This window comes from Vicia villosa, linkage group LG6, assembly GCF_029867415.1.
Source record: "Vicia villosa cultivar HV-30 ecotype Madison, WI linkage group LG6, Vvil1.0, whole genome shotgun sequence".
Classification (NCBI taxonomy): Eukaryota; Viridiplantae; Streptophyta; class Magnoliopsida; order Fabales; family Fabaceae; genus Vicia; species Vicia villosa.
This window is the reverse complement of record NC_081185.1, coordinates 157,864,646-157,884,001: the sequence shown is the minus strand read 5'-3', so window position 1 is coordinate 157,884,001 and position 19,356 is coordinate 157,864,646. Positions and strand designations below refer to the sequence as shown.

At 36.1% G+C, this 19,356-nt stretch overlaps 3 protein-coding genes across 3 annotated transcripts; all 3 read right to left on the bottom strand.

Annotated features, from left to right (window-relative positions):
* Positions 1-8,909: 8,909 nt before the first annotated feature.
* On the bottom strand, positions 8,910-9,999 carry LOC131612945 (cytochrome b5). Its single transcript, XM_058884684.1, has 3 exons — positions 9,782-9,999; positions 9,361-9,427; positions 8,910-9,265 (listed from the first exon to the last, which is right to left on the bottom strand). Exons 1-3 carry the CDS (start codon positions 9,863-9,865, stop codon positions 8,997-8,999), a joined length of 420 nt encoding a protein of 139 aa, XP_058740667.1. The 5' UTR covers positions 9,866-9,999; the 3' UTR covers positions 8,910-8,996.
* Positions 10,000-10,656: 657 nt separating this feature from the next.
* On the bottom strand, positions 10,657-12,124 carry LOC131612944 (pollen-specific leucine-rich repeat extensin-like protein 2). The gene has a single exon (XM_058884683.1). The coding sequence runs from the start codon at positions 12,036-12,038 to the stop codon at positions 10,884-10,886; it is 1,155 nt and encodes a 384-aa protein (XP_058740666.1). The 5' UTR covers positions 12,039-12,124; the 3' UTR covers positions 10,657-10,883.
* Positions 12,125-16,900: 4,776 nt separating this feature from the next.
* LOC131612943 (uncharacterized) lies at positions 16,901-18,769 on the bottom strand. The gene is made up of 3 exons (XM_058884682.1): positions 18,192-18,769; positions 17,451-17,610; positions 16,901-17,256 (listed from the first exon to the last, which is right to left on the bottom strand). The coding sequence occupies exons 1-3, from the start codon at positions 18,675-18,677 to the stop codon at positions 17,078-17,080; spliced, it is 825 nt and encodes a 274-aa protein (XP_058740665.1). The 5' UTR covers positions 18,678-18,769; the 3' UTR covers positions 16,901-17,077.
* Between the last annotated feature and the right edge of the window lie 587 nt (positions 18,770-19,356).

Below are 19,356 nucleotides of genomic sequence, written 5' to 3'. Positions count from 1 at the left end.
AAGTCGTGGGGAACCTAACCACACTCCTCTGAATAACTAGAGATTAACTATTCACTCCTACATTGTCTCAGGAGCACTTGTTATTTCCAAAGGTCTTAGGATTCGGGCTAATACTATTGAAGAGTAATTCAATATTCAGAAGATGGATTGATCTTCTGATGGTTACTCAGAAGATAGTATTGACCAGAAGATGTTATCTGGGTCCCATTAGCTTAGCTGTTTAGTAGTAAGGGTACTTTAGTATTTTTGTAGTACTGTACTGTTTGTACCTTAGACTTGTTCACTAAGTTTACTGTTTTAGGGCTTATGAGGCAAGATTTTCTTTTCTTATAAATAGTCTTGTAATAGCTATCATTAATAGTAGAATACAACATTTATTCTCTCATCTCTTTTGCGCCGTTATTCTATTATTCTCTTTGTCACCATCTTTATTCATTGTGCACCAACAATTGGTATCTAGAGCTCCGGTTCCAAACACAGGGAAACACGAGTGAACGTGAGTTTGTGTGACTGTGTGATTGATTTTGTTTCTGGGAAACAAAGTTGTGTTGAATCACATTTTTCTTGATTGTTTGTGGGTTGGGAAACACTGTGTGAGTGTGAGTGAAATCTGTTTTTGTCTGCACAAGTTTAAAGATGAGTGGAAGCAACTTGAATACCAAACTTCCAGTTCTTGATGGTAAAAACTGGATAAGATGGATGATTCAAATGCGTGTATTATTTGGTGCTCAAGATGTTTTAGATCTTGTCACTAGAGGATATGTTCCGGTTGCAGCGGATGCAACGGAAGAACAAAGAGAAGCGCAGAGGGAAACGAACAAGAGAGATCAAAAGGCGTTGTTCTTCATCCATCAGTGTGTGGATGTGAATGTGTTTGAGAAGATTTCTGATGCTATGACGTCTAAGGAGGCGTGGGATATACTGGTCAGGTGTTACGGTGGTGACGTATCAGTAAAGAAGGTGAAGCTTCAATCCCTGAGAAAGCAATATGAAAATCTCAACATGAAGAACAATGAGAAAGTCTCTGAGTATATCTCTAGAGTGATTGTGATCACTAATGAGATGAAGGCTTGTGGAGAAACTCTTTCTGAACAAGTAATCATAGAGAAGATATTGAGGCCACTTACTCCTCAATTTGATTATATTGTTGTATCTATTGAACATTCTAAAGATCTGGAAACCATGAGAATAGAAGAGTTGCAAAGCAGTCTAGAAGCACAAGAGTTGCGTCTGACTGAGAGAACTTCTGAGAGAGAAGTTGAGCAAGCTCTGAAGGCTTCTTTTGTCAAGAAGGACCAGAAGCATAGACGTGGTGATAGATTCCAGAAGGAAGCCTCAACTTCTGATGAGAAGAGATATCAGAAGGGAAAGGATAAGAAGAAAGTTCAATGTTACTGTTGCAAACAGTTTGGCCATTTTGCTAGAGACTGTTTGGCAAACAAAGGAAGGAGATCAGAAGAAGCAAATATAGCCAGAGGAGGATCAGATGATGAACCTGTGCTATTGATGGCTTCAGAGTCGGACAAAAGATGTTCGTCAGAATGGTGGTATATGGACACTGGGTGTTCAAATCACTTGACTGGAAACAAACAATGGCTGATAGACTTTGACTCTGAAAGGAGGACAAAGATCAGATGTGCTGATGATAAGTACCTATATGCAGAAGGTATGGGAAATGTCAAAGCCAAAGTGAAGAATGGAAAGACTGTTCTGATCAAGGATGTTTGGTATGTTCCTGGAATCAGAAGCAATCTGATGAGTGTGGGTCAGCTCATTGAGAAAGGTTTCTCAGTTGTTATGAAGAATAACCTCTTGAAGTTGTATGATTCCAATCAGAAGTTGATTATGCAATCTGAACAGGGAATCAACAGAACATTCAAGGTGAATGTAGAAACAGCTGAAACAGAGTGTCTGAGTGCTGAAGGCTCAGAAGGTGATAGTAAGCTGTGGCACAAGAGGTTGGGGCACTTGAACTATAGAAGTCTGGGGCATCTAAGTTCTAAGAAGCTCGTACGTGGCATTCCTAAGATTGTAAAGCCTGAGAAGTCATGTGAGGTATGCATGAAAGGCAAACAACCCAGATTGCCATTTGTATCAGAAGTTGCTCCAAGAGCAAAGCATGCTCTGGGAGTAGTGCACTCTGATGTGTGTGGACCATTTCCAGAACCTTCACTTGGAGGAAATAGGTATTTTGTGTCTTTTGTGGATGAGTTCACAAGAATGACGTGGGTAACTCTCATTAAGTTTAAGAATGAGGTGTTTACAGAATTCCAGAAGTTCAAGGTGAAGGCTGAGAAGCAGAGTGGTCAGAAGATAAAGATTCTCAGAACGGATGGTGGAGGCGAGTATAACTCTACAGAATTCCAGAAGTTCTGTGATGATAATGGAATTGAGCATGAAGTTACTGCTCCTTATACTCCTCAACACAATGGTCTTGCTGAACGTAGAAACCGTACTTTGCTTGATATGACGCGAAGTATGCTTAAAGAGAAGAAGCTTCCTCATAATCTATGGGGAGAAGCTGTTGCTACTGCAACATATGTGCTCAACAGGTGCCCAACGAAGAGGCTGAAGGAAATTGTTCCTTTAGAGAAGTGGACTAAAGAGAAACAGAGTGTTAGTCATCTGAAGGTTTTTGGTTCTGTGTGTTACAAACACGTTCCAGAAGCTAGAAGGAAGAAGCTGGATGATAGAAGCAAAGTGATGTTATTGGTGGGGTACCACAGTACAGGTGCATACAAGCTCTATTGTCCAGAGACTAACAAAGTTGAAGTCAGCAGAGACGTCATTGTGAAGGAATCAGAAGTTTGGGATTGGAGAAAGTCTCAACCAACTTCTGATGTAGAGATAACTTTTGAAGAAAAGTTAGAGTCAGAAGATGAAGAATCTTCTGAAGACGAGTCAGAAGATGAGTCAGATGGAGAATCTGATTCTGATCCAGATTCTGATGATGATCCAGAGTCTGGTGGTAGTCATGATTCTGGAAGGGAAAACTCTGAAGACATAAGGTTTGGAGGACAAGCTTCTGGAGATGTTCATGGAGGTGGTGACTCTGAAGTAGCTCAGCGACCACAAAGAGTCAGAACTATACCAAGAAGGTTTGCAGATTTTGACATGTTGCAAGACACAGAAGTTGACTCAGAAGGAGAGGTCATTCAGTGCGCCATGTTAGTAGATTCTGAACCAGTGAGTATAGAAGAAGCGCTCAAGAAGAAGGTCTGGCTGAATGCCATGAAAGAAGAACTTGAGGCTATAGAAAGAAACAAAACTTGGAAGCTAACAGAACTTCCAAAGAAGAAAGCCATCAGCGTCAGATGGGTTTTCAAAGTAAAGCTGAAGCCAGATGGATCAGTTGGTAAACACAAAGCAAGGCTAGTGGCTAGAGGTTTTCTTCAGAAACCTGGACTAGATAACTTTGAGGTGTTTGCTCCTGTAGCTAGACATGAAACAATCAGACTGGTGATTGCGTTAGCTGCAAACAGAGGTTGGTCCTTGATGCATCTGGATGTAAAGTCTGCATTTCTGAACGGTCCATTACAAGAGGAGGTATACGTGTCACAACCCCCTGACTTTGTGAAAAAGAATAAGGAAGGGATGGTGTACAAATTACACAAAGCTCTGTATGGATTGAAGCAAGCGCCCAGAGCTTGGAATTTGAAAATTGATTCATTTTTCAAGAAGCAAGGGTTTCAGAAGTGTGAGATGGAATATGGAGTTTATGTGCAACATTCTGGAAGCAATATGATTCTGTTGTGTCTTTACGTTGATGACATATTGCTTACGGGGAGTTGTCCAGAAGATCTGATGAAGTTCAAGAAGGTGCTGATGAATGAGTTTGAGATTACAGACCTTGGGAAAATGTCATATTTTCTAGGGATGGAGATTCTGTACTCAGAAGATGGTATCATTCTGCATCAGTTGAAGTATGAGTTAGAACTTCTGAAGAAATTCAAGCTGGAGAATTGCGAAGCTGCTGTTACACCGTTAGAAGCGAATCAAAAGTTGGACTCTGATTCTAAAGGTGAAGATGTTGATGCTACGGTATTCAAACAGCTGGTTGGTTCTCTAAGGTATTTGTGTAATACCAGGCCTGATATATGCTATGCAGTTGGATTGGTTAGTAGGTTCATGAGTAAACCTAAGTGGTCCCATTACCAAGCTGCTGTCAGAGTCTTGAGATATGTCAAGGGAACTCTGAAGTTTGGCATATTGTTTCCTTCTGGGAGAAAGGAAGAATCAGAGTTATTGAGTTATTCTGATTCTGATTGGTGTGGAGACAGAGTTGATAGAAGGAGTACTTCTGGATATTTGTTCATGTTTCTGGGAGGCCCTATCTCTTGGAGTTCCAAGAAGCAACCTGTTGTTGCTCTATCAACCTGTGAAGCTGAGTACATCGCAGGAGCTGTAGCTGCATGTCAAGCTGTGTGGCTTCTGAATCTATTAGAAAACCTGAAGATTAGGGTGAAGAAACCTCTGAAGCTGATGATTGATAACAAGTCTGCAATCAATCTTGCCAAGAATCCGGTGTTACACGGAAGAAGCAAGCATATTGAGACTAAGTATCATTTCTTGAGAAGCCAAGTCCAGAATGGAACATTAGAAGTTGTGCACTGTAGCACTCAGAAGCAAGTGGCAGATGTTCTGACGAAGGCGATCAAGACGGATCAATTTCTGCGATTGAGGGATGGAATTAGCGTTGTCAGCTTTGATTGAAGAATATGAATTAAAGGGTGGTATTGAAGAGTAATTCAATATTCAGAAGATGGATTGATCTTCTGATGGTTACTCAGAAGATAGTATTGACCAGAAGATGTTATCTGGGTCCCATTAGCTTAGCTGTTTAGTAGTAAGGGTACTTTAGTATTTTTGTAGTACTGTATTGTTTGTACCTTAGACTTGTTCACTAAGTTTACTGTTTTAGGGCTTATGTGGCAAGATTTTCTTTTCTTATAAATAGCCTTGTAATAGCTATCATTAATAGTACAATACAACATTTATTCTCTCATCTCTTTTGCGCCGTTATTCTATTATTCTCTTTGTCACCATCTTTATTCATTGTGCACCAACAAATACGACTGTAAATACCTCAATCATGAAGTTGAGAAAGGGGGACTAAACAGACACACAAACCCAGATATACAGTGTTTTTCACCTCTATACGTGAGGTAGCTCTAATCTTACAACAAACTCTAAAGCCTATAACGATCCTTAATCGCTAGAGGTGTCATGTATTGTATTTTTAACAAGTACAATTAGTGTCCGTTGTAGGACCCAATAAAACAAACATGTGCCACACTCATCGTTACTCATTGCTACTTTCACCATCTTCTCACGAGGATGTTTAAGTAAAACTCCCAGATTACCATCAACTCCATTGTCGGGGGTTTCACCACTGGGAAATAATCTACTTCCTCCCAGAGAAAGTACGCTCGACAGGTTTTTATGGCAAACTTTCTACTTTCCGATGTTTACCATATTCTTGAGCTTAAAAACAATTTATTATGCTTGGGATAACTTCAAGAGAAGGGATTAGATATTGTAATTCAAAATGGGACTTGAAAAGTGTTTCATCCTAAGATAGGTTTGATTATGCAAACTGATATAAGTGGGAACCGAATGTTTTTCTGTTAGTCTCCATGGAAACAAAGAGCTTTATGTGCTTAAAGACTGAAGGAGTGGCTGGCAAAGTAGCTCACATGTGGCACTTCCGGTTTTGGCACTTGAATCACAAAGGATTGAGAATGTTGTCTATCAACAAGATGGTAATTGGTTTACCTTTGTTGAAGCCTTCATAGAAAATATGCACCGCATGTTTGACTGGAAAGCAACATAGAGAGCCTATACCCAAGAAAAACTTATGGAGGGCATCAAAACTGCTTTAACTAATCCACCCACACATATGTGGTCCTATCACGCCAAGTTCTAGCAACAACAAGAGGTACATCTTAAGTTTTATCGATGACTTTACTTGTAAAACTTTGGTGTATTTCTTGCATGAAAAATTAGAAGCTTTTGTCACATTCAGAAACTTCAAGGCTTGTGTTGAAAAGGAGACAATGGCATACATAACATATTTGAGGACAGACAGGGGTTGTGAGTTCAACTCAAATGAATTTGAAGAATTTTGTCGATCACAAGGCATCAGTATGCAATTAACAACAACTTATACCCCCAGCAGAACGAGTTATCGAGAGGAAGAACATGACAATTATGAATTTTGTCCAATCCATGCTAAGTGAGAAACAAGTTCCGAAAAAAATCTGGCTGATGTTGTGCGATGGTGTGTGCACATTCAAAATCGATGTCCAATAACAACAGTTCAAAATACAACACTAGAAGAGGCATGGAGGGATAAGAAACCATTGGAGGAGTATTTTCGAATCTTCGGTTGTGTTTCACATGTGCATGTGCTAGAGAAAAAAAGGAACAAGTTGGATAATAAGAGCAAAAAAATTGTATTTTTAGGAGTCAGCAAAGAATCGAAAGCATGAAGACTATGTGATCTAGTTTCGAAGAGAATTATCATCACCAAGATGTAATTTTTTATGAAGAAAGTTGGGATTGGAGCAGAACAAACAAGGAGATCAAGGGAGATATATTAGAATGGGGTGATGGTATCACTAAAGATAAAAATGATCATCAAATTGAATAAGAATGTGGTGAAACAAGAAATTTGAGCAGCAACTCAAGCAGTAGTCCAATGTAGACACCCTTAAATGCGTAAAATCCGAGTACACCTAAAGTGCTTGACACATTTAGAGAATTAGTTGAAGGGAGGAGAGCACGAGAAAGAAGAGCATAGGGTTGGATGGCATATTATGAAACAAGAGAAGGACTTTCAGAGGAAAAGAATCTCAATGTAATACTGGCAGTAAGTGATCCAGTTACATATGGAGAAGCAAATAAAAGCAAGAAATGGGAGGGAATGAATGTCAGCAGAAATTGAGGCCATAGAAAAGAATCTAACCTGGGAGCTTACAGTATTGCGAGTAAAACCTATTGGAGTTAAGTTGGTGTTCAAGACTAAGCGTAATGAAGTTGGAGAAATAGAGAAATGCAAAGCAAGATTGTTTGCAAAAGGGTAAGCGCAACGTCATGGAATAGATTACACTGAAGTATTTGCTTCGATAACAAGTCTTGACATCATTCGTGTGATACTTTCAATGGCTGCTCAATTCAGTTGGGAGATCTTTCAACTCAATGTAAAGAGTGCATTTCTTCACGGGGAACTCAAAAAAGAAGTGTTTGTGCAGCAACCCAAGGGATTCATTAAAAATGGAGAAGAAGAAAAAGTCTACAAGTTGAGGACATCACTCTACGGACTGAAACAAGCACCATGAGCGTGGTATAGCAGAATTGAAGTCTACTTTGTGCAAGAAGGATTTGAAAGATGTCCCAATGAGCACACCTTGTTCACCAAGACAAAAGGAGGTAAAATTTTGATAGATAGCCTATATGTTGATGATTTTTTTTATTGGGAATGATATAAGCATGTATGATGAATTTAAAGCTTCAATGATGTTAGAATTTGATATGTCTAATTTTGGAAAAAAGAAATTTTTTTGGGGATAAAAGTTAAACAATGTTCAAATGGAATATTCATATGCCAGAGAAGGTATGCAAGAGAAGTATTAGCAAGGTTTGGCATGGAAAATAGCAATGCAGTCAAGAATCCAATAGTGCCAGGTACAAAGTTGTACAAAGATGAGGATGAAATTATATTTGACAAAACTTTATTGAAGCAATTAGTTGGAAGACTCGTGTATTTAACAGCAACTAGGCCTGACTTAATGTATGGTGTTAGCTTAATATGCAGGTTAATGACAAGTCCTACTATGTCACATTGGCTCGCAACAAAGAGAACTCTGAGGTACTTAAGAGGTACAACAGATCATGGAACTTTCTATTAAAAGGGGGAGAGCAACTTGAAACTTTTGACAGTTACGGATAGTGATTATGCTGGTGACTTGGATGATCGAAGAAGTACACATGCATTTGTATTTGTGTTGGGAGTTGAAGTTATTTCGTGGTCATCAAAGAAACAACCGGTGGTTGCTCTGTCTACTACAGAGGCAAAATATATAGTTGCGGCGATGTGAGGTTGTCAATGTGTTTGGCTCAGGAGGATATTGGAGAAACTTGGAATTGAAGAGAAGACTAGTACGGTGATCATGTGTGATAACAACTCTACCATCCAGTTATCAAAGAATCAGGTGTTCCATGGCAAGAGCAAGCACATTAATGTAAGATTTCACTTCCTTGGAGACTTGGCGAATGATGGAGTCATTAAATTGCGCTACTGCAACACTCAAGAACAAACTGCAGACATTTTGATAAAGCCACTGAAGTTAGAGCAGTTTCAGAAGTTTCGCGACATGCTTGGAGTGACTGAAGTTACAAAGGAAAGCTAAGATGCACTACTTTAAGGGAGTGAATGATAGACTTAGTGATTGTTTGTTTTTCAGTTTGTTTAATAAGTCCTAGTCTTTAGAATAACCTATTCTTTAGGAATTTATTTACTGTTTTGATTGAATTCTACTAAATGACACATATATCACACTCTGGGAGTATTGGATATAAAATAATTTCAGTTGGAAAGAGAACTTGGGTTCTTAAATTTAACTAATTAGCTTTCAATTATTTTCTTTTTTTCATTTCGTATGAGTAGTTACTAATGTTTGTGATTTTCATTTTAACTTAACAATTGCAGAAGTTGGATGTTGAATGCAAAAGCCAATGAAACAAAGTCAGAGTTGTACACATAACATGTAACAGACAGTGTATGCAATGAATCAGAAAATGCAGAAAAACTCTGAACATTCAACATTTGATTATCAATAATATGTAAACTAATCAATAATCATATAAAATCCATTTCAAAATATTCAAATACAATATATTAAACCAATTGAATCTAAATGATCAGCTAGTATGGTGTTGGCTAGAGTAAGGAATTCGATTGATACACAAAACAATGTTTGCCTCAAGTTCATATTTTACGCGTCGCTGACTTGTTTCTTTTTTCCATACTGCTGCATAGCAAATGCAAAGGCCAATATCAATAATGGCAACAGAAATTGCAATGCCTTTGAAACAAATCCGGATGATTGATCACGATCGTTGCGTGCTTGCGTAGGCGGATTGGGCTTAACTTCAGTCGGAGCGCTGTTCGACGTGTCAACCATCCCAATACAGTATTTGTGCATCATATCTATTGCAGAGTCACTGTGACCTACATCTTCAAAATCAACAGTAGCATCCTTTCCTATAAAAATACAAAATCTTAATGTTGTCAACCAACCAGATCGCTATAGTTCTTTCGCCACCCGAATCAATCATCAAAGAGAAGTTAATTATTACCTGTTGATGAAATTAAAGATTCATCACCACCTGGATGATCATCCAAAAAAGGGGTCACATCATACACCTGTAACACAACATTGGAATTGTATAGATGAAAATCATTGAAACAATGATATATCTATAGTCCGAATGAATTCTTCGTTTGATCCACGATAAAATTATTGTTATTATTCTTAACTAACGAATCTTGCAATGCAAGTAACAATATCATAAAAATGTGGTTAAATCTGAAACAATATTCGACGAAAAAATTATGCTGGATCTGTGCACATAAAATTGAACAAACATTTAGCATACATAACATTAATATTAAAGTGAAACAGATCGCCTGTCTCTCTGCAGTTGCGCGCAGATGATATTCGGTTTCTAAAAATAATTGAAACAGATCAACTATGAAAGAGAGAGTTGAAAAAGAGACCTTTCCATGGATCATAATCCAGCAATCTTTTCTGTTGTTGTGTTTGGAAACTTCATCAAAAGCAAAAGTTTTGGTTGAAGCCATTGATTTTCTTTGTCACACAATGTCAAGCAGGGATTATTAAGTCACAGATTATTCGTTCTATCTTGTAAAGAAGAAAAGAAAAGAAATGTGGAGAGAATAGTTCCGTGTTGGTTGGAATAAAAAGCGCACAAGTTGAAGAAAAATTCCTACAATGTGAATGTTTTATACACCAATGAAAAAAAATTCTTACATTGTAATATAATTTTAATACAAAATAGTTTTTGTAAATGTGTGGTTAATTTTTATTAATATTTGAAAAGCACCCTAAAAGATCCTTTATTTTATTTAGTGTTGACCATTTCAGATCAATTAGTATAAGAGAAAAAAATACGTTATTTTACACCTTTCTTCAATTGCTCTATTATTCTCATTACAATCAAATTACCTAGTGACTCTCACACCATATCTAAAATGTGTGGAATATCCAATTATGGATGGCTTTAGGTTACATATAGGATATCGAATTGCCTCAAAAATATTATTGCAACACTGTCATCATTTTATTTTACATCTTGTTTTTAATATCTATTGTGACGGTTGTCAACCGTCTCAAATGTGAAATTGTGACAATTCAAACCATCGCCATTTATTCTTTTATAAACATTTTGTATCCATCCAACAAAATAAACCTTTGATGGCTACTCAAGCATAAATAGTCCATGTTTTAGTATGTCATAAATGAAAGGTCAATTCTAAAAAAGAACATGGAATATTAGTATGCTCAAAATGATAGGTAAGGAATAAAAGTTCAAATCCTATAGTACTTGCAATATTGCAACATCAATCAACTCGAACAAAACACAGTTTTCAATCAATCAGAACAATTATATTTAAACATTATAGGACTTACAAACTTATTGCAAAACATACATAAATAGCTATAAAGATTATCAACCATACACAAAAGCAATGCATGCATGCATGCATCATACATTTATTTTCCACCAAAGACAGTGGACAGAATCTTCAACCTTTATTCACCATACCACAAACCAGAAACACAAAGAACCAACCACAATCAATTATAGCCACGACCATCGACACGTTCCTTCACATGGTAGCCTTCACCAAATGGCTTCTTTGAAAGAGATAGACGCACTCCTGGATCATGGTGTGAGCAAGAAGCATGAAACAGTAGAGAGTTATTCACACACTGCACATTGCTGTTCATGTATGCAGCCATTGGAAATGAAGATTTTGTTCTTCCCTTTTGGTTCTTATCTTTCTTGCTTATCATTTTTCCTTCCTCAGCACTTGAACTCTCTGATTCGCCACCATCAACTTTGATACTGTTTGATTTTAAGTTTCCCTTCTTGTGAAGATAATTCGGTCCGTGTTTCTTTTGGGATTGAACAAGTTCCATATAAGCTCCTCGGTTTTCACCTGCAATTGTTATCACTCTCATGCCAGAATCTTCAGAATCCGAAAACTTTCTCTCCTTCGATTCTCTTTCTCTGACAGTAACATGCTTGTTTCCATGATGAGAAGAATTGTGATGATTTTGTGTCTCCCTATGAAACTCGCCATTGCCGCTATGTTTGTTTCCATGATGAGAAGAATTGCTATGATTATTATGAGTCTCCCTATGCAATTCGTCGTTGCCATTGTGCCACGGCTTAGGCACATCGACGGTTTTCTGTACTAGCACAGCTTTAGGCTCAGCCTCCATTGGTATCTTAGAGCGTTCTTCTTCATGAGTTTTGAACTGAGAAGGTGGGAGAGACAGAGGAGAGGGTGGTGAAGCAATGGATTTTGCCTTTGGTGAATGTGTCGGGGTAAGGACATTTTGTTTAATGGTTTTCGGAGATTGAGTTGGAATCGGGACACGAGAAGAGTTGGTTTTAGTTTTCTCGGGTGAAGAAGAACTACTTGAATAATGTGTTGGCTTATGAATAGGAGAAGATGGAAGTGAAGAAGATGAAGAATTATAAGAGTTGGGACCTAGTGTTCTCTGAGGTGGAGATGAAGGTGCTTGTTCGGTTTTCTTTTCTTGAGGTTGAGTTTGATGATGAGGTGATGATGGTGCTGAAGAGGTTCTAAATGTAGGTAGAGACATAACAGGGCGAGGCTCGGGTGCAGGTGCGGGTGCGGGTGCAGGAGCAGGAGCAGGTGCGGGTGCGGGGCGGATGGAGGTTAATCGGAACCATGGTCGAACCGGGGGCGGATTGGCCATGGTGATTGTTTGTTGTTGGGGAATGTTGAAGCTTTTGAAGAGAAGTTTAGAAAAAATAAGGAAAGAAAAATGAGGATATAAAAAAATGGGAGAGGATGTGTTTTATTTATAGAAGTGTTTTTACAGGTGATAGAACAAAAGAAAGAATGGGGAAAGCATCAGATTCAATTGGCACTTCCAGCTGACTCAAGCTCACAAAGTAAGATTGGTATCTCTTATTGGAGTCTTTTAAGTTTAATTTTGTTTTGGCAACTACATGTTTTAGTAATGAAATAATTGTTAACAAAATTTTGTTATTAAATAGATTATTTGGTTGAGTGGCCTATTAGTTAATTCTCTTTAATAAAAGTTGTTAAAAAATGTACAAGTAGGGTATGATCATGGAGTCACTAGAATTAAAGATCTTAGTTAGATTGTATCAATACCGTAAAGCACAATCCATTTTAGAATTACACATTCGCGTTACAAATATTTTTATATGCTAGTAGGATCACTCGATTTTCAAAGAAAAAAATCGAAAGCCACTTTTCTCTTAAAAGAATATATTATTGATCCAAAACTGACAGAGAAGGCTCAAAAAACTCGACGAGAAAAGGAGAAAGAAAATATAAATTTAAAAAGTATCGAGTTTGATATGATTAGAGAGTTCAACGAAACTTTTTATTTAAATTAAAAATACTTATTATTAACTCGTAAACATACAATTCTAATTATTTAATCGCTATGAAATGAAAAATGATATGAAAAAACAAGAAGAGTTGATGTTGAAAGGTGTAGGGCATATGTTCGTTGAAAATATATATTTAAGAAATTTTACATCGCTTCGTGTTATAAAGGAAGATGAGTTTAAGATTATATAATAGATTCAAAAATTTTATAATAAAATGCATTACTTAAAATATTTTGTATTTGATGTTTTTTTTCTTTTCTCTTATAGTTTTATGTTAAATTGTAGTTAGATGTGATGTAGTTACTTTGAGTACATTACATTTACTTGCAAGTTTAGTTAAGGATTAAAAACTAGCGATAGTTATGAAATTGAGTGACTACACAACACACATTACCATTATTCAATGTTTGTCTTCCAATTGACTTTGCTTGGAGTGGTTGTGAGGTACTGATGCTCTTTTATTTTCATTGTTTTCGTTCTTTTCAAGATGCTTCATGTGATTTCCTTCCTTTAACCAACGTAAAAAGAGGTCCTAATGATGGAAACTATGCTGATTTAGCGATACACAAGAAAAGAACATATCCATAAACCAAGGTGGGACCTTAATTCTTGTCTTTCGCATCAACTTGTTTCTTTATTGGATGGTTACTATTCAAATGGCTCAATTTGTTTATAAAATACTTCCTCACAACTTCCACATTTATATTTCAATCATAAAATCAAGGTTGTCAGAATCGAGTTTTTACCTTAACTCGTTTTACCTAGGTAAAATCGAAACGTAAAATCGAAACGTAAAATCGAAACGTAAAATCATAGAGTTTACCTCATATTAAAATTATATTAAATTTATATATATATATATTTATATATACGACATATATACTAATATAATATTCTAAATGCATTAATTATTTAAAATTTTAACTTAATTATAAAACAAAAATATACCATGTCATTATAATAAAGTGCAATATTCACAAACATGTATCAAACTACATAAATTGTCCACCAAATCATAAATATAACATCCAAAAGATTATAAAAAAAAAACAATAGTTTCATAAGTTTTTCAAGTTCAAAAAAACAAATCTTTTCATCTTCTTCTTCAACTTAATCAAAAGTTCAATCCTTCTACAACATCATCTTCATTAATTAAAACATTCATATCCGACTTGATTAAATTCATTTCCAAATGTTTAAAAATTCTTTAGTATTATAACCAAGATATGAATGTGAATAAAATTAAAAATCCATAGAGAAAATTTATGGGCCAAAATATAACATGTGATTTTTAACTTTGACAAAAAAAAAAGTAAAATCAGGTCAAAGAGTAAAATCCAACGATTTTACATGATTTTACACGATTTCACCGATTTTAGAAAGATTTAAATCACGTAAAATCGTTCCAGAATACGATTTTACATAAAAAGGTTTTTACCTACGATTTAACACGAAATGCTGACCTAGAAACGTGAAATCTATAGAGTTTAGGTTTTAAATCGAGATTTTAACAACCTTGCATAAAACAATGTTTTTTTATGTTAATCTTGAGAAACTAGTTAAATATTAACAATGATGTTAGGAAGACACTATTTAACACAAACATTTAAGTATATTATCTTACTATATAACACAAATTTTAGTACATTGTCTTGGTATATAAGCTGGCAAATTGTCATATCCGTGCTGTTTAAATTTGTTCTGCAAAAACCTTCAAAAAAAATTGATATGATATGAAGGTATATTGGAGTATGAGGCCTAAAATATTAGTCTGTTTCGAGAAAAAAATGAGATGGGCCGGATATGTGGGACTTGCATCCTTAAAGACTAAAAGTTGTAAGAATTTATGTTAAAAGCGGGTATATTATAGGATATATGTCTAAAACCTCAACGCTCCCTGCAAAAAAATGCACACAAAACAGATATGTTCGATGGACGTGACCCATTTTGTCATCCCTATTACCTCTGAAATTTTATATTACCTCTGAAATTTTATATTTATGATATTAATGATGGGAGGGTTGAGTGGTGCATTTTTTTCTTTCACTTTTATATTTATATAGTCGGGATTAAAGTTTAAAAGCCTATAAATCATTCGAGCACAGTGTTTGGTTGCATATTGCTAGTAAAAAACTTAGCTACCAACAAAATTTGGGGACCAATATATATACTAAAAACATTTTGATAGTTAACTATATGGATAAAGGGTTCATTCGTTCTAACATTGAGAAGGGAAAATATTATAACTTTCAGAGATATTTCGGTGTAAAGTAGAAGATTGATATTGTGTTGATGTGAAGCTTCTCCGGTATAGGGTGCAAGTCTTTAGTACGGTGGAGCAAGATGTACCTACAAAGTTAACACTCTAGTTCCGATGTCAGTGAGGTTAGAGAGATGTAACTTTGCAAGAATAAATGAAATTATACATGTTATGGCGTATAGACGAGCTTATATATGGTTTACGGTTAAAACTACTCCATGTTGGGGCGACATGGATTGTGGAAGGCCGTTTGATTGTATCTCATGGCTGTAGATGATCAAGCGGCGCAACTCCGATGTGCATACTTCTAGCGAGAGTCCACTTGAACATCGATCTTCAGTGAAGGTGCTATAGATTAGAAATATGGTGTTGGTCCGGTCTTGCTGAGTCGTTTGGTAAGCCTGAAACAGTTGCCCTTAAATCCTAGTTATTGGGCATAGAGTTAGGTCTGTGATGGATATGGTGTCACTGAACTTCATATCGCTGCCACTATGAGTCATATGGCAACTCTTTCTAGTATATAAGAAAATCCATCAACCTCAAGTAAAATTTATTTAAGGGGCAGTTGTTTACATAGGAAATGAAATAAGGCACTCCGACATAACATCTTAATGAACTCGACCTCACCACAGCCCAATTGAGTTCAATGGAAATTGAGTTTGCGGGTTACGTACGGAAATCAGTGCTTCTTTTTTCCCTATCTTGTAGTTGGAGCGCTATTTTTATAGTTGTAAGAAGCTCTTTGAGAAACAAAAGTATTTGATGAAATGCGTGATATGGTTCTTAGTGAAGAGATAGGACTAAGAGAGTTAATATTCATCCTCTTCAGAAAGATAAATTTACCACAATCTCATAAGATTACTCATTTCCAAAGGTAAGCGTTACCATTGTTGTCGAGAATAAAATTCTTGAATTATTTTTATGGGAACACAAGATTTCCCCTTGTTTTACAAAGGGCATATTAAAGCACTACATTCTTCCGAGGTGGAAGAATTATTTGCCTTGTCCTTAACTTACTCGTCCTTTAATGGAATCTTGCACAAAAAATTTAATTGTCACATTTTTTCACATTTCTAATACTCGATAATTTTTAAATAGTGAGAATTGTGATGATTTTTATATTTAGATTGTATTTCCTTTTATTTATTGTGTCCATTTCTTCATGTTTAATTTCTCCCTCTTGAATCTATACACAATATTGAAAAATGATGAAGACTCGTCCACCTTGGTTCGTAGTCATGACATAAATAGACAAAGAACCAAACACATAGAAATAGATGGTCATTATGTAAGAGGCAATGTACATTTACTAAGTCTCTCAAGGGTTCTCAAGTGGATTACATTTGTAACAAGCTCGATTCATATGACATATATGATCCAATTTGAGGGAGAGTTTTCTCAACCTTAAATATTCATAAGCTTAAAATGAGCCTAAATTAAATTTCAAGAAAAAACTTCATTTTTCAATCTGCTTATTTCTCAGGGTCATTACAGATGCATAACCTATTATATCCAATGTTTTATTCTGTGCTTTGTGAACTTCTACACCATTTTCCAATGGTGTATCTTAATAGGCTCCTCACATTTTAACTTTCAAGTTTCATTTTTGCATTTTCTTTCCGGAACAACAACCATAAAGCCTTATCCCATTAAGTAGAGTTGACTACATGCATCAACTTCCGCCACAATGTTCTATCTTGAACCATATTTCTATTCAAATCATTAATCTCAACATCTTTCATAAACTAAAATAAAATAGTGTAACATTCTCCAATGATGTGTTTTAATCTTTGGATTAACAAAGAGCATAAAAAATATTTGCAATCAACGATAAAGATCTACGGATGCAAGAGATAAGTAAAGAAAGAAAGATTGCAGATACTTTCTTCCGAGTTGCATTTGATGAGGTTGGATCATTCATTTATGTAATAATTTGAATGAAAGAACATTTCTCTATATATACTACAGTATACAAAAGAATGGTGTAATACAGTTATCCAATACTCGACTGACACAATTATGTTACAATGCAAAAGAAAAATGTGCAAATTTTGCATTTATTGATTTTACGAGAATACTAAATACCTGTTATACATGAGAATCTTACATTCAAGGCCAATTTGTGAACTCAAACACTTTCCATACAATATCAAGTCCAGTGGGAATCTGCCATATAAAGAGCAGAACATTCAACGTATTCAGCGCGATATGGAGATTTCTGGCTGTTTCACTCCCTTTCTGCATTGGTGGTACTAGCGCTGCTGCCAGTGCCCATAAGACCGTAATACCTGTAGGGAAAACATTTCACTTTCAATCACCAAAAATAGAAGTTTGTTAAACTTCTGCTATACTAAATTGCTATGGCGCTGCTATGGCCGCTATTTCACAACACTTTGTATGAAATCGTGTATCGCGGAACAATAGTAGTTAACTAAAACTGATACGCCATAGCTGCTATTTGACAACATCGTTAGGTGTTTACCTGCTCCTGCGAATAAATGTGGACCAGGAAATAGCTTTCCTGTCCTTAACCATGTGTTGACTCCTCCACCAACAGCCTCAAAGACACCAAATCCTAGAAGTATAGATCCTGCATTGAAGTGTTTATCCCTATATGAACCTTTGATAAGCTCTTTCCTCTCCTGAAATTGGTAAACCAATAAATCAAGTGCTCATCAGATTCAGAACTCAATTCAGCGATCAATCACTGAATACTTCCATTGGTTACAAAGTACTAACTATCAAGTATCAACTAAAATCCAACATCAAGTAGTTAATGAAACTACCAAAGATCACAAAGCTTTTGTGCTTAGATTTGAAAAAAAAAAACAACGCAACAGCTGAAAGCCACTACATCACAGATTCACTATTGCAACCAAGGTCGTCTTTGAAGGTGTGCAAGATATCCTAAAGCATAGGGCCTCACACATTTTCATGATTAAACAATGGAAAAAAAAGTTCTTCATACACATATTTCACAGTTAATTTATGATTAAATAGGGCCCCTTAAAATAATTCACGACTTATCTGAAGCTAACTTCAGCTTCTTACACAAGGCATCTCAAAAGTTTGAGACGGCTCTGATTGCAACCTATTTTGATGTTTTGAAAACGGCTTTCAAATCTCTAATTGAAAATGCCTATAATTTATCACAAACTATACAATAGAGTAACCATGCTTCTGCAAATACAAAAAAGGTACTACTTCTACTACTATTACCTACCTCAGTAAGTTGCTGAATTTGGAGTTCAACAGGTGATGGTGAAGTTTCCAGTGCTTTACCATCAGGGGTGACAGGAGCAGGCTTGACTTGTTTCTTGAGTTCGTTAATCTCATTCTGAGTCGTCCTAACTCGACGCCATTGCCATCCCAAATAGCCTGCATAAAGGGTATAAAAGAACAAACCACCCAACACAATGGGGTGAATAAGAGCAAAAGTTCTTCCTTCGAATATCCCATACTCTCCACCAACAGCAAGTGCATCATTCTGTTCCAGCAAGAACGGTAATGTGATTGCTGTGAGGGAAAGAGAAGTGTGTTTGAGAGTATTAATGTTTTGATCTAGAAACTTTTGTGGGGTTGGGACAATGTTGAGTTTGGAAGATATGGATGGAAGTGGAACATGTTTTGAGGTTGTTTGGCGTGTCTTGGTGATGGTTGGAAGAATGGGAAGCTTGAGAAGACTGAGTGTGGAAGCCATGCTTTGCATATGGGAGTCACACTCAGAGAGAGATAGAGAGAGAAGAGGGTGAGATTGAAGATTCTACAACCTAGTAAAAGATAAGGTTCTTGTGCTTCCTATTTTGAAATGTTGGCTCTTTTTAATCCCTTGATTAATGTGTACGTGGAGATTAATGGCTACTCACCAATAAAAATGAGGTTTTTTTAAGTTTAAAAAAGTTACACAAATGAAGAAAAAAATGAAGGAAAATATAAGGCAAGAACCTAGCCCATCATTTGAAAATTAATAAAAATGAAAATTAGATAAATCAAGTTTATTCTTTATGAAACCATCTTTCACACAAATTAAGATGGAGTCTTGTTAAATCTCATCTTAAACGTATTAACGTGTATTCGAGATAATTGTGAGACACTTGGAAACATAATGACTTCATGATAATGGTGCGAAGATTGTTTTTTTCATTTTGATAGAAGTTTTCAAGGGACAATGATAGTATTGGACGTCATGGCTCACATGACCAGTAAGAAAAGAGTCACAGGTTTAAAGATTATCGAATCCCAATGGACTAAGAATCGATCTACCGGTATCTAATTGTTATTACGTAAATTTAAGGTTAGTAATCTGATTAATCAGGATTAGAGAGGAACTACGGGAACTAAAATCTAACTTAAATTATCAAAGGGGAATACCGGCTTGCAATGATCGG

What these genes read in the sequence shown, in the direction of transcription:
- LOC131612943 (XM_058884682.1), bottom strand. Translation starts at nt 18,677, where the DNA reads ATGCAAAGCATGGCTTCCACACTCAGTCTTCTCAAGCTTCCCATTCTT. An exon ending in AAATTCAGCAACTTACTGAG is followed by an intron (nt 17,611 to 18,191) that starts GTAGGTAATAGT and finishes TACCAATTTCAG; the next exon opens with GAGAGGAAAGAGCTTATCAA. An exon ending in ACATTTATTCGCAGGAGCAG is followed by an intron (nt 17,257 to 17,450) that starts GTAAACACCTAA and finishes TTTTCCCTACAG; the next exon opens with GTATTACGGTCTTATGGGCA.
- LOC131612945 (XM_058884684.1), bottom strand. Translation starts at nt 9,865, where the DNA reads ATGGCTTCAACCAAAACTTTTGCTTTTGATGAAGTTTCCAAACACAAC. An exon ending in GGATTATGATCCATGGAAAG is followed by an intron (nt 9,428 to 9,781) that starts GTCTCTTTTTCA and finishes GTTGTGTTACAG; the next exon opens with GTGTATGATGTGACCCCTTT. An exon ending in ATCTTTAATTTCATCAACAG is followed by an intron (nt 9,266 to 9,360) that starts GTAATAATTAAC and finishes GTATTTTTATAG; the next exon opens with GAAAGGATGCTACTGTTGAT.
- LOC131612944 (XM_058884683.1), bottom strand. Translation starts at nt 12,038, where the DNA reads ATGGCCAATCCGCCCCCGGTTCGACCATGGTTCCGATTAACCTCCATC.